General features: G+C 40.8%; 1 protein-coding gene across 35 annotated transcripts in view; it reads left to right on the top strand.

The window, feature by feature from the left end:
• Positions 1-15,206, top strand: part of NRCAM (neuronal cell adhesion molecule) — a 290,661-nt gene that overhangs the window by 245,569 nt on the left and 29,886 nt on the right. For 17 of the 35 annotated variants that reach the window (XR_012637593.1, XR_012637594.1, XR_012637595.1 and 14 more), the window contains 2 exons: positions 3,329-3,514; positions 4,717-4,752. Coding sequence is in view for 32 of the 35 variants with exons in the window: in XM_074942209.1 (XP_074798310.1) it covers positions 3,329-3,514; positions 4,717-4,752 (222 nt within the window). In the remaining 3 variants the exon portion in view is untranslated. The remainder of the gene's footprint in view (positions 1-3,328; positions 3,515-4,716; positions 4,753-15,206) is intronic. The other 18 variants (XM_074942227.1, XM_074942225.1, XM_074942223.1 and 15 more) reach the window with 3 other exon arrangements.

The following is a 15,206-nucleotide window of genomic DNA, read 5'->3' as shown; positions in this document are numbered from 1 at the left end:
TTATCTCATCATGGAAGGCAATTAGATTAGTCAGGCATGACTTGCCCTTGGTGAATCCATGCTGACTGTTCCGGATCACTTTCGTCTCCTCTAAGTACTTCAGAATTGATTTCTTCAGGACCTGCTCCGTGATTTTTCCAGGGACTGAGGTGAGGCTGACTGGCCTGTAGTTCCCAGGATCCTCCTTCTTCCCTTTTTTAAAGATGGGCACTACATTAGCCTTTTTCCAGTCATCCGGGACTTCCCCCAGTCGCCATGAGTTTTCAAAGAAAATGGCCAATGGCTCTGCAGTCACATCCGCCAACTCCTTTAGCACTCTTGGATGCAGCGCATCCAGCCCCATGGACTTGTGCTCATCCATCTAATTGTCCTCCCCCCTGCATTCCTTCCATTTATTTGTCACATCTACTTCATATGTTTCTGTCTTAAATTAGATGTTAAGTTTTTTGTGGCAGGAACTGTTTCTCTGTATGTACAATACGTGCTTGACACTGCCTTGGGCTCCTGGGAGCAATGTAATTCTTATAAATGATAGCAGAAATACAGTATTGTTACTCTAATAAATATATTTAGGGTGACCAGACAGAAAGTGTGAAAAATCGGGACAGGGATGGGGGGTAATAGGAACCTATATAAGAAAAAGACCACAAAATCGGGAATAACCCTATAAAATCGGGACATCTGGTCACTCTAAATACAGTTGAGCTTTCTGCTATGGTCATGATAAATATCTGACATGTAGCATATATCATACACTTGGATCCCTTTATAAAATTTACTAACTGATTGATGTTATACTAACATATATCAAATGTATAGGTTTCAGAGTAACAGCCGTGTTAGTCTGTATTCGCAAAAAGAAAAGGAGTACTTGTGGCACCTTAGAGACTAACCAATTTATTTGAGCATAAGCTTACGAAAGCACATGTTTGTACTATGTGCGTACAAACATGTGCATGGCTGGCATCTGTGATTTGGGGCGGGGTGCTGGGAGACACTGCCCACAGTGGTCTGACTGTGGCACTGGCTACTGCCGAGAGGCAAGGGGACCCTGGCCCTGAGAGGGAAGAACGTGAGCTGGTCACCCTCCTCAGGCAAAGCAGTCCGCGGTGTCTTTGCATAAAAATATATAGTTCTCTGGGGGGCCACCTCTGCTTGGCAAGAGATAAATAGGAGAGTGAAGGGAGAAACCTGTACAGCAGGGGGCAGCACCCATGACCCCACCCTGCCCTGGGGCAGGAGGCAGACCCCAGGAGAGGGGCACCTTGATGATGATCCAGTGCTCCCCCGAGCAAGGAGGTGGCATGGTTAGAAGCCTAGGGGTGGGAAAGGCCCAGGCTGACATATTCAAACTTGGCAGCAGTGATGAGCTCCTCAGTGGGGACCTGCAGGTTGCAACTGGCCAGGACTTCCGGGACAGGGCAGGCTGTTCTGGGCAAGCCAGGTGATTTCAGGCTCTGATTAAGGGGGGATTGGAAGGGGCTGAGGCAGTGGAGCCCTGCCCCCCTCGCGAACTGTTCTGGAGGGAGACTGGGGGTCCCCACGGCTGGGATTGAGGGGAGCTATGCCACAGATCACCCCACATGGCTGCATGAGGCTCCGGCAGCCAGAAAAGATGGTCAGCTCTACCCTAGGAGCTGTGAGGCTATGATGGAGGGGCCCTGACCCCCCTACCCTCCAAGCATGGGGATCAGAAAGAGGGCCTGGCAGGAGGGGGCGAGGGTTACAGCAACTGGCATGAGTTCTTCCTGTGCCCGCACTTGGTCTGCAGGCCACTTGGCCATCACAAACACCTTGTGCACCCCATCCTTGGTCCTGGTTGAGCACTCCAGGTTGCCAAAGGCATACTTAATTCATTATCAATGTGAAGAGAAGACTTCCATCTGCTGCATCACAAACTCTCCTTCATGTACAGCCGGAGTTTTCTTTGCTGATATCTCCTAGAGCAACAGCCTACGCCTGACCCTGCATAGCTAATGTAATATGAAAAGATGTCAGTATTGAGGGACTCTAGCTGCAGGTTCATCTGAGTGTTTTTTTATTGTTTAGTTGATAATTGCACATACATACCTTTTTATTATCTTTTGAAAGGAAGCATGGATCAGTTGTCAAAAAATAAAAAACCTGTTGGACCATATATAACATTCACATATGTTCATATATTTACAGTTTATGAATGTTCAGGTAAAATATGGTTAATATAAAAAAAACCCTAGTGGCAACATGATGCTTGTCCTATTTGGAATATTTTATTCTCTGCCTGGTAACAGTATGGGGTTCATTTGACTGTGAAATACATGTGGGTGTGTGGGCAATTTATCAGTATTAAAATAAAAATTCACTAGATATATGTATAAAATATGTATTTTACTTGACTATTGATAAATTACAAATGTGTGCTTCAATAATGACAGTAATGAGGACCTTTAATCACATAATCATCTACTGATATCAGAAAGTATCTTAACTTTGAATTCATCTCCAAGATTGCTTCTCACTCAGCCCTGCCGTTGGGATGCACTTGTCTCAGGCGATGCACCTAGAACCATTTTGAGCCATATGTCCCTCCCACATAAAAAACTCCCAGCTGCCTCAATTTCTGTTGAACTGCTGCAGTAGTTTGGCACCAGTTAGCAATCATTTAACTATTTTTGTCCCAACATTTGGTGTGTTTTATTCTTAGGTAGTTAGTTTAGCATATGCATTAGCTTTTAGCAGTTTTTTAGGATACATTTTTCAAAAGCACGTAAGTCCCATTTTCAGAAATGACACAGGTGTCCCAGTTTCATAAGTGACTTTCAAAGTGACTTAAACTCCTAAGTGCCTGAAGGTCAGATTGTTCAAAGGCATTTAGGCACCTAACCTACGTGGACATTTTTGAAAATCCCACTAGACAGCTATCTTCATCCCTAGGCCCTTAAATACCTTTGAAAATCTGGCGCAAAGTCATTTTTCAAAATGGGGCTTAAGCTCCTAAGTCACTTAGGTGCTTTGGAAAAATGTTGCCCATAGTCTTTTTACTGGTAAAAATACCTCCCTGTCTCCCTGCCATTCTCAGGAGGGAGTAAACTGGACCTTATGCCCCATTACACAGCCACGCAAGCCTAGCCTCTGTCCAGCATATAGCTGATTTAGCAAGTCAGATAGCAGAAGTTATGGTATTTATCATTTCTGGAATCTGAAAATGAACAGCACTGTAGAGAAATTTGAAAAGAAGGTCAGTACCTGGTTATAAAAGTTTTTAATTTACACAACTGTAATATAGTTGAATATCTTCAATATTCAAAGATAAACCATCTAACTCTTTATGCTTTTTTCACAATGACAGTTAACAGCACTCATGAATTAGGCCCCTTGATAGAGATCAGAATTCCTGCAAACGAGACCAGCTTGATATTAAGTAATTTAAATTACAGCACACGATACAAGTTTTACTTTTATGCACAAACATCAGTTGGATCTGGAAGTCAAATAACTGAGGAAGCAGTAACAATTATGGATGAAGGTAAGCTGGGTATGTATAAAGAAAGTCCATTTAAGTTTAAAGAATCCTACGTGTTTTATTCAAAATGTTAGTACTTTTTCCTTGCTGAAGCAATCTTTATTAAAAATTATCTAGTGAATACCTACTTTTAGTGTGTACTAATATAAACTATTTAAAACAGATTTTAAAGAAAAGATGTGCAAAATTTTTCTACCACAACTGACACTTAAAATAATTGGTATAAAAAGCCACATCTGTATATCACTTTCCTTAGAAGATCTAGGCTACTTGATTTTCTGGGCTAGGCTGTGCCTTTCAAAATTTCATGCCACTTTACATACTCTTAAGTGCCTTCCCCCAGTCATCTATACTATATCTATATTATTCTGCTTCCATGACCTCTTCTGGTCACAGGTAAAATACTTTGTTCTGGTTATTATCCTTCGTCCGGTGATAAAGTCATGAAATGCTGCCTGCTACAGTTTGGCTAGTAGAAAATCTATAAAGTCTAAAACAATACAAATCTCTAAGTCACAATAACTTATATGTAGTCTAAACATTTTGTCATGGGCCTAATAGGAACATGGGTGTACTGTAAATGTAGTACCACAACTAAGACCAAGACTAGCCCAGTATATGGTCACCAGTTAAAGAGTCTGGTGTTAATTTAGGAGTGAGAGTATCTCTTTACAAGCTTATGTTGTTTTAGGAATTTTATATTTAGGATCTGGTACAGAATTCTTCTGTTGGGAGTGCTATCCTTGAAAATATTATGGAAATTCAATTTAAATAATTAAAATCACTCTGGAAACTTTGTGATGTGGCCTTTGATAATTTTGCACACCTCTAATATTAAATTCTGTTTTATTGCAAGCTTTAGATTTACTTGTTTCATACTTGGTAAGCTTATAGTTTGTTGAAACTGCCATAAATTGGTTGGTATGAAACTCAGTAGATCTAGTAGGTGTATTCTAGTTATATCATAAAATGTAACTTTTTTAAAAAAGTGAATGTTAACAAGCATGAACAGTAAAGATTAATAAATGCATGTATATTAACTTTTAGAATAATCTATCAATGTTCAGCATAAGTATGTATTTAATTTCTTACTCCATTGATCTAATACATTTCACTTACAGCATGCTTTTATGACAATTTATATTTATATATATGTTCCCTCTGGTGTTGTATCTAATTATATAGTGTCCTATTTTTATTTTCCCCCATTAAAGCTGGTATTCTCCCTCCTGCTCTAGGTGCAGGCAAAGGTAAAATAAAACTCTGCATGATTTTGTAAGTGTGTGGATTTTTGCGGTGTTATAAATGGGGAAATTTCTGCTGGTAAGGAGAGAAAACACTGGCCTATATTTTGTTGTATTAACTATTGATTGATATTGAGGGAACGGTTTATTTAATAGGCTGCCTTTCTGATAAAGATGCACCCTACATATTTTGCATATTTTGCTACAAAGTTCCAGAGGAATTTGTTAGCTTTACTTCAGCAAAGTCTAATTCTTTCTCTGCATTATGAAGTTGTATAGCACTGTCCTGTGTGTTCAGGGTCTAGGCGCAGTTTCACCCTCTTACTAGCATGGGGTAAACAGGCATTCTTTCACGCAAGCTTACCTACCTTATAGAGGTGAGCCTTTATGGGTACCTTTGTACAGCCCACGGCGGGGTCTCTGAGCCCAGCTCGACAGACTCAGGCTTGCAGGGCTTGCACTACAGTGCTAAAAACAGCTGTGTAGTGATTTGTGGAGGGCTGGAGCCAAGCCCCATCCCTCTGCCTAAGCTTCAGAGCCTGAACTCCAGCCCAGGCCCCGACACAGCTATTTTTAGCGCAAGCCTGAGTCTGTCCATCTGGGCTCTGAGACTCACTGCTGCTTGCTGTGTAGATGTACCAATCAACTGATATTGAAAGGACTCTGCCGAGCATAAGTACTCAAACTAGGGGTGCTGGGGGTGCTTCTGTACCCTCTGGTTTGAAGTGGTTTCCATCACATACAGGGTTTACAGTTTGGTTCAATGGCTTTCAGCATCCCCACTATAAAAACTGTTCTAGTACCTATGCTGCCAAGTTTATGTTATCTGGGAAGAGGAACATCCTTTACTCCTGGGGGAATTCTGCTGACTTTCTGATGGGGAAGCAAAGGGAAATAATAAGAGTGGTCATGCGACCCTCCCGAGCAGTATGTTCTGGGTTCCCAGGGAAGCTGGCAGAGAGAGAAATCACTGTAGGGCAGTGGGAAAGACCCGGCTGGTGGCTCCTACCCTGCGCCGGGCTCAGCTCCTAGTCCTGGCTGGACTCGGGAGGACAGGAATTCCTCTTCCCCTGCACGGCACCCCCAGATTTCTCCCTCTGCTGCAGGAAGCTCTGCAAACTCCCCACCACCACCACCCCGCTACCTGCACGCATCGCTCCTCAGCTGCAGGAGGAGGGATCCTAGTATGGTACCCCCATCCACCCAACCCCCATGCATCCAGACCCCCTCATACCCAAACCCTCCCGCTGAACCTCACCCCCACCGCACTCAGAACCTCCCCCCAATGAGCCCCGCTCCCCCTGCACCTGGACTAGCCCGATGAGTCACCCACACCCGGATCCCCACCCCACCAAGCCCCAAGCAGCTGCACTTGGATCCCCACTCCCTCAGAATCTGGACCCCCCCCCACTAAGCTCCCCACACCCGGACCCCCCTGCTGAGCTCGTCCCCCCACTCTGAGACCCAACTGCCTTCACCTGGACCCCCCCTGCAGAGTCCCACTACCATTGCACCCAGAACCCCCCAACAACCCCCTGTGCATCCAGATCCCCCCACAACTGAATCCACTACTGAGCTGCCTGCACCTAGATTGCCCCACACAGAACCCTCTCAACCCACACCTGCATTCCCCCCACTAAAGCCTTCCACACTTGGATCCTGCCTTGCTGAGCCTGCCTGCCCACACAGAGGGGCAGGGCCCTGGGGTGTTTCTGGAACAGGCCCGGTCCTTGCACTGTGTCAGGGTTGGGTGCAGCCTCACCATTGAGTCCATGTCCTGGGGGTGGAAGGGAGAGGAGCTGCACAGTGATCTCCCACCTCTGTGCAGCCAGTGGCCTCTGTTCCCCAATGCCATGCTGGAGCCTCCACATTTATTTGACAAATAAAATTTGCAGAATTTAAAAATATTGTGCGCAGAATTTTTATTTTTTGGCATAGAATGCCCTCAGGAGTAATCCTTGTTCTGAACCCTGGTCACTGTTGTCCATTCGGTCAACTTTCATTCACTTACAAATTAAATATGGATAGGAGGTAGATTACTGACAGCACCTTAAGTGACCTTCTCTTCTGCTATATGTCTGTTCACAGAAAGAGGGCATAGAGGAGGTATCAGGTTGAACATATAGGCAACAGCTTTCTTTGTCTCCCTTTTCTTCTCTTTCTCAGGCACACAAATCTTATGACTGAGCACTCAGGGCTATTTCCTTCAATTGTTGATCTACTGCTTGAGGCACATGTTCATCTTTGGCCTTGGATTCAGCTCTATTTATTCCTTTGTGGGGTAGCTGGTCCCTTTGTCAGACACAGCATTGCCTTTGTGCAGAGTTCTTGAAGATAATACCTTCCTATTTTGTGCATTTTCGCGTGTATAGTTCTTGTAATAGCTTTGGAAAAGGGAAGCAATTGAGACAGTAGATAAGAGCAGAGCCCATTGTATGCATTTTCAATAAGCAGCTCTAAACATTTTAATGTAGTTATGAGTCGTAAAGATGTCTATGTATATGAGTGATTTAACTATACAGTTTACTGTGAGGACATAATTAACCCTGATGAAACATCCCTGTTTCCTAAGGAAAAGTAAGTAGATACTCAGAATATGGGAGTCATAAATACCTATGTGTGCAGTATCCTATCAAACATTTTCATACATTTGACAATATAAAGACATTGTCCAGTGGAAACTATATCTATAGCAATCAGATATGTTTAATGATGTCCATTAGTGAAGAACATACTTCAATTCTAATTCAGTATCAGGTGACTCAGACAAATTTGATTTAAAGTGTTTATACTCTGAAATCAGATTTATAAACATGGTATCTTCGTACAACAGGTGTGTTCCTGTTGTGTATACAGCTTACTTTAACAACAGTTTCTTTTTGCTGCTTTTTTACTCCATTTATCACTGAAAGGTCAACACAGCTGGGAGCAAGGGAATTGGATTCTTGTTCTTCTTGGTCATCATAAACTAAGTCCCAAGGAGTTCCCACTGTACAAACCCACTGAAGGAAAATTAGATTCCACATGTATAACTGCGGGTCTAATTTCAATCTTACTTTGAAAAAAAGTCTCTAGTTCTTATGATTTCAACAAAAACTTTGAAAACATGAACCAAATATAACAGAAGCCAAGACATCCAAGTAAGTTCTCAGACAACCTGAAATGACAGCTGTGAAATGTTAGCTGCCCCTTTCATCTCAATGGGCATTAACTCAGATAGTAATGATGATGATTGGTATGTCAACATGGTTAACTGTTTCCACAGCTGAGACAGCAACACTTGTTTTATCCCCCCATCAAGGAGGAGCTAACCCCAAGGAGCCCAGCAATGCATTGAACCCCACTGATGTAGAGCCAAGCCCCAAAAGCCCAGTAGACCATGTGATCCAGTTTTCAGCATCTGCACAGTCTTTTGAAAACACCATCTCATTTTCTCATCTCAAGTGGGTGGAGCTTATTTTCCAAGCAGAGCTTGGAAAAGTACAACTATTCTTTGTTTTTCCTACTTGACCCCCTGAAGACAAGCACATGTGTGGTGCAAGTCAATGGGACAAGTCCCATGATTCCATATTCCATCCCATGAACCACACCTTAAAATGCAGAATCAAGCAAAGCTATAGTAAACTAAGGATCTTTACAATTCCTCAGACTTTTCACCATAGTCTCAAAATAAATCCTCTGCCTTCTGAGCCAATACTTCTCTTACTGTCTCTCCAAACAGAAGTGAACTCTGAAATGGACTGTATACTACTGTTTCTAATCTTTTAAACAACCACAGTATCCTTGTTTTCTCCGTTTCTCTTAGCTGTTGATTGCTAAACTTGAGATTCTTTAAATTACCTCTAGCTGGATTGGTCAGATCTGAATGGTAGTGCGTGTCAGGAGAAGATGACTGCTTCAGGCATCCCAGAATTTTTTAGATCAAAACTAAGAGAAGCAGTTGCTCTGCAATTTTCACATAAGGTAAAATAGACCTTTTAAATAGAAAAAAGAAAAAAGGAGGGTTGGGGGAAGAGATGGTTTCCTCACCCTGCTGTGAGAAGTTAGAAAGACAGAATAGTGCAGCAATTTAGAGAAAGTAAAAGGGAGAAGAATTGTTCAAACTTAATATACTGTACATATGAACTCCCATAACCAGATTCTCAGGGCTGGATAGACTATTACATCAAGTAGGCAGCCTTGGCAGACCATACATAATTGAGCTCTCATTCCCTTCAATATTTCCACTCTCAAGAATCCTTAAACAAAAACCAAACAAAACAAGGGAGAGGCAGGAGATTCAACACTCCCTTTGTCATGCAAATCTGCCTTTCCCCCCACCTGCCCAGATCATTGAAGAAGGAAACATAGTCTTCACTTAACTGGATAAATCACCCTGTCACAATGGGGTTTACTTTCCAGTTTACACTTACATGATCTTTGTCTTTCCTAACCCTGTTCTGTTTGACCTTCTCCATGACTTCTGTTTACTCAGAATATGCAGCTCCTTATAAAGGTGATTTTTTTTTTTAGCAACAGCTGGTTAAAATGCATGCATCTAAAAACTGCATATATAAAACACACACACCACATAAAATATTGGCACTTAGGAGGTAGGTAACTACAGAAATGTGTAATTGATGCTTCTTTTGCAATCCATCAACTGGCTGGACTTGAGGCTACTGAAATAAAAGAGAAGATTATCGACGGAGAAGCTGGATACATATACATTATTGAAGCAACCGGAAATAAATCATTGTAATTACTTGACTTCAGTCCCACCTAGCACCTTCTATCATCAGGTCATATAAATAGGTCATTAAGGAAGGGAGAGAGAATGAGATTTGAGGAACCAGCAAGATAAATACCACCAGAGCATATGGGATACTGACTTAACATTCACAGAGAGGCACAACTATTTGCATAATCTTCAACATCATTAGCATTAAATACAAACACTTCTAATCAAACAAATACATTAGGATAGTATCTTATTTTCTGTATTAATCCCAAATGATGATCATTTTTTAAAATATTACTTCTGTTGTTGCAAAAAGATAACGTGGGCACTGAGTCTGAAACTACCCCTTTTTGATTGTATCACTTGCATATACAATATGTAGCTGTTTGCTGTGGACTAAAAATCATTCTCAGCAGCAGTCCTGTCTGCTACTTTCAGCTAGAGTGTTGGTCGTCTCAGGAGAAGCATAAGCAAACTTGTGCTTGCAGTAGGAGAAGAGACCACTTTTTAAGGATGGTCCTGTTGTTAGGGCACTTGCCTGGGGCTCAGGAGACCCAAGTATGATTCCGTGGTTTCCCACAGGCTTCCTGCCTGACACTGGGCAAGTCACTTAGTTTCTCTGTGCCTCAGTTCCCCATTTGAAAAAAAATGGAGCTAATGGTACTTCCCTACCTGAGAGGGTTCTGATGAGGAGACAATACACTGAAAAATTATGCAGTGCTCAGGTACCAGGATAAGTACTTAAGATAGATTTCCTGCACACTCAGCCTTTTCTCCAGTATGACTTGCTGTTGCTAGTTGTTTTCTCCTCAGACCCCAAATCAGGAGGTATTTAGTATATAGAGAAGAGCACCAGTCTGGCCCGGATAAAAAGCCACTCATGAGCCCTTAGCTCACATGTGGAGTACTGTAGTGGAATTGCCTTTACAGGAGCTTGTGAAATCGTAAAAGAATGCCTGATTAGTCAGACAGTTTGGTCTGTAAAATTAGTTATGCCTTAATTACTTTGTTTTTCCTTCAGCTAAACTCTATATTCAGACCCTTACCATCTCCTATCTTGATTACTGTAGCATCCTTCTTCTCTTTGGCTTCCCAGACACCATTGTAGTCTACCTCCTTTATTCCATATAAAATGCTTCAGCTAAGATCATGTTCCCTGCTCCCTCTTTCAGTCCCTTCAGGGGGCTCTCCCTCCTTTGCCATATCAAGTGCAAGTTTCTTGTCCTTGTCTTCAAGGCTCTGCATAACTCTGTCCTAGTATCTTTTTGTATTACTCCCTGTCCACTGGTTCCATCAATGAGGCCAGATTTAACGCACTGTTAATGTCTCTATGCTTTCCTCCATCCAGTCCCTATGTGTTGAACACCCATCAGGAGCTGGTCAATAAGGCAACTTCATTCTCCTTATTCAAATCCCCCTTGAATACTCATAATAATTGGGAGAGTAGACTAGAGAAGACAGTAATGACTTCTTGGTAATAGCATGCAATCATTGCTTCCTTGCCATAACTTTTCATGGTCCAGAAATCAGACAATTTTCATATGAAACTAGATAGACGTGTAACAGGAAGGTGACTTTCCTGCGGCTCTCTACTAGTAGAATATCATCTCAGCAACTCACATAGCATGAGAGTAGCCTAATACTTGCATCTCCTAATTCTAAAAAGCAATGCACTCTTGTTGTTGCACAGGGAAATGAGTTTCATTGTGCAATAGCTGTCTTTTAACAAAAATTCACTTTCACACAATTCTTTGTTTGCCCAGTCAATTCGTGGCAGAATCTACTACCTGTCATCTTTTCTTGCTTTATGTTCTTGAGGCTATTCCTCATCTACCTATAATTTTGCAACGGTGCCTCATAAAAGGCAGGTCTTATCAACAGGGCAATAAACAAAAATAGCATGATGCAGTTGTATAGACATATTCAACATAATTTCACTCTACAGAAGTCTGGAGATGTATATTTCCTTCTCAACCCAGCACTTTCTTCATGGAGTAGTAGTGTACTACTGCAGGACTTAGGGATTTGAGGATCCATCTGAAGTCATGTTTGATGGTGAGTTTGTCACATGATTGCATCATTCCTGAGGGAATTTAATTAGCTATTCCGTTGAACTAAATATTGAAGAAATTATCCGCCTCAGTTTTAAAACTTTGTTTTATCTCATTACTAATCTTACCGACTGTGTATTCTATGTGTAGGTTAGTTATCTAGAGGAACAGTGTTAGTGAATGGCTTGAACGTTATACATGGCTATGCAGAGAGATTAAAAACAGTGGTTGTCATTGATTTTAAAAAGAGATTATTATTAGTTAGGTCCTATTATTTAGGTCCTCTGATCCTACAATTAGATCCAAGCAGGTGAATGTTTGTACCCAAGAGAGTTCCATTGAAACTAGTGGGGCTCCAGACCGTGCTTCCCATTGCAGGATTGGAGCCATGGTCACTGGTTGATGCCAGCTATATTTTAGCATCATATCACTGCTACAGAGTGGTTAACAGAGATTAATTTGTTGGAGGTAGCTGAACAATAATCAATCAGCCTTTGTAAACTGGTTCACTTCATAGTAATCCAGTTTCTTCTTTGTGGCACGAATGTACTATCAAATTACTGCTTGTACAGCACTATTGTATAGTTACAGGGGCACAGAATTTAATGCACATTTACTCTCTTACTGAATAGGCATTTCTTCACAAGAGTACTAAGCTTTTTTTTTTAACCCGTTGGCACCAGTACAGTTTCAGAGCTCCTGCCAATTGTTTTTTATGCATTGGTGATGAGTGCTGAGAAACCTCTGTTTTCAGAGCCAAAGGTTAATTGCCATTAGAGGTGTGCTGACCCAGAAAGCTAGAATTTGGATAGATTTACGACAGATTCTGGGTGTTCAACCACACAGACCCATGGCTTTATCACCTCAGGCTGCAGAAATCATATTGTATTATGTAACATGCAGTATCATACACCATGAGAACATGGTGCATGAGACAGACTTTAAAAAACAAACAAATCCCCCCAATTTTTCTAAAACACATGAAAAAATATGTCAATTAATTAAAAAAAGGACGGGTATAAAATTAATGATCCTGTGTAACTGAACTCTTTCTTCAAAATACTGTCTTCAGTAAGAAAAACCTAGAAAAGAAATCTGAACAATTAGTAAGCAAGGAAGACCCTGTAAAAATAACCATTTATAAGAATCAGATGAGAGTATATGTGGAGAATTTGAACATAAATCAGACAGCTGGGTTGATATTGAACCTCAAGTACAAAGAGAATGAAGAACAGAGGCAATTTGGCCACTGTCTACAATTACGTATACAAGGAGAATTTACCAATGCCAGAGGGAATTTAACCTAGCAGTTCTAGCAGTCTAATTAGATCAAAAGCTCTAAACTGAAGTTGGAGAAGTTCAAAAAGGAAGAAAGATGCAAATTTTTTACAGGGAATGTAATTAGCAATTGGAATAGTCTGCCATGTGATATAGTAGATTCTTTATCATTTGGAGTCTTTAAATCAAGATTAGAAATCTCTAAAAGACATGGTCTAGTTCAGCCACAAGTTATAAGACTTGATGAAGGGTTTATTGGGTGAAATTCTGTGGCCATTATATACAGAAGGTCGAAGTATTTGACCATAATCAACACTTCTGCCCTTAAAACCTACAAAAAAACTTACTGTTCCTTTGACAATTATTTTTAAAAAATCATTGACAACTTTGGAGAGACCAGAATATTGCAGGAAAAAAAAGAGGTACCACTTTACCCGCACCCCCCCATCAAAGAGTGCCATCGTGACAATTGCCATCCTGTAAGTCTTTTATCCCAGTATATGAATGAAACAAATGCTAAGGACCAGACTGTGGCTGACCCCTGTTCGAGTGCGCAAATGAGTAAGGACCATTATGTATCTTGCATGCTGCCAGTGCCAGGCACAGTCCCAGTCGCTGCACTCTCCTAAGTTCAAAGACTGCTCAGTATTAGCTCACTGTATGCTCTAGCTACCTCAAAGTGGGTATGGAAGAGTCAGGACTGCAGCCTAATGTCCTTATATATATACATCATGATGGTATGTGATCATGTAATTAAAAACTGTTTCCCCAGGCAACAATAAATCTGGCATTTGCTAACTTTTGACTACTTGATTTTGAAATCTAAATTTCCTTTTTTAATGTAGATTTTTTGGGTTGGGTTTTGGTTTGGGATGTAATATATACAGTATAGCGTGGCTGAGAGATGATTTGGGAAGGCACGATAAAAGTCGACCAAAACTTTAATGAGGTAAACAAGAAGTATGGGAGGAAGAAGAGTAATGATGTGGTTTGATAGTGTGCTGAGGGATTTAACTAGAACTAGTCTGATGTAATGAAGACAATAAAACAGTAATATAAATACAGTATCAGGAAAAATTTCCTGACATGGAAATTATTAGGCTGTGGAATAATCTCATGAGAGAATGAGAATAAACCCACTCATTATACTGGATTTAACAGCTGTAAATGAATTGCAAGGAACTCTCCTGCATTGTGAGGTAGAGGGATTGGCTCATCTTTTATCACAAGAATCTTTCTCTCTTCAATACTTGTATGATGAAACGGATCTTGCCAAAAGAGTGGCTTAAAGAAAAAGACTATTTTAAACCACTGTTGTAATTACTGTAAAAATGTTGTTTTTTAAATCATTTAGTTACTTTGTACATCTTTGAGAGATTTACAGAAAGAATGATCCCAAAGGAGTTTGTATGTAATTTTCCCTCTCACCTTGCAGCTAGAAGTACTGTATGAAATGGTTTCAGAGTAGCAGCCGTGTTAGTCTGTATTCGCAAAAAGAAAAGGAGGACTTGTGGCACCTTAGAGACTAACCAATTTATTTGAGCATAAGCTTTCGTGAGCTACAGCTCACTTCATCAGATGTATGAAATGGGTATTTCAGATTTCAAGCCCCTCTAATTTAACAACCTGACTTGATACCCATGGAAGTCAATGGGATTCTTTCCATTGACTTCAGTGGTCATTGGATCAAGTCCTAAATGAGTTCATCTGTTATTGCAGAGTTATGGTGCAGCAGATGATTACAAGTTCTTGCAGTAGCTATTCAGGTGTTTATTTCACATTAGTGAATTAAGTGTTTTACTAAAGTGATATTTAAGGAGAGACTGCAGGTGTTACTTCTGCTCTAAACTGAATAAATGTATGGTCTTGCTTTAATGGAATAGTTTTTGTCCGTTTATGAATAGGTGTAAGACATGAATTTCAGTTAGGAATCCTGTGTTGTAAGCTCTTTCTTGTTCCTTTGTATACTTTTATGATGCAAACAAGGTTCTGTAGTCGTAGTTTCTTGTGTTTTTTAGAGATACTAAGATGTGGAAAGGACATAGAAGGGTAAGAATGTTAGCCCAGTAAACAAAGGACAAACAAAGAAGCAGCAAGAAGATACAGATGATACTTTTTAATTGACTAAATTAAACTCAAATTGGCCAGCCGTTAAGAACCACAATGACTTCTGCAGACTATGGAAAATAACAGATGTAGTTTTAGGGTGTAATTTGAACCTTACAATGAAACTGTGTGAAAGAGTGAAACAAAGGGGAGCTGCTTTTTGGTTTGGTTTTGTTGGTTTTTTTAATTATTTTGGTGTGGGGGGGCAGAAAGAGAGTTAAAAATATATTTAAATACTGGACATCAGATCATGTTTTCCTGGGATTACTTGCACAAGTCAGATGAACAGGGATTTTGCTGCAGGG

Source organism: Natator depressus, chromosome 1 (genome assembly GCF_965152275.1).
Source record: "Natator depressus isolate rNatDep1 chromosome 1, rNatDep2.hap1, whole genome shotgun sequence".
Lineage (NCBI taxonomy): Eukaryota > Metazoa > Chordata > Testudines > Cheloniidae > Natator > Natator depressus.
This window is presented reverse-complemented; position numbering and strand designations above follow the sequence as displayed.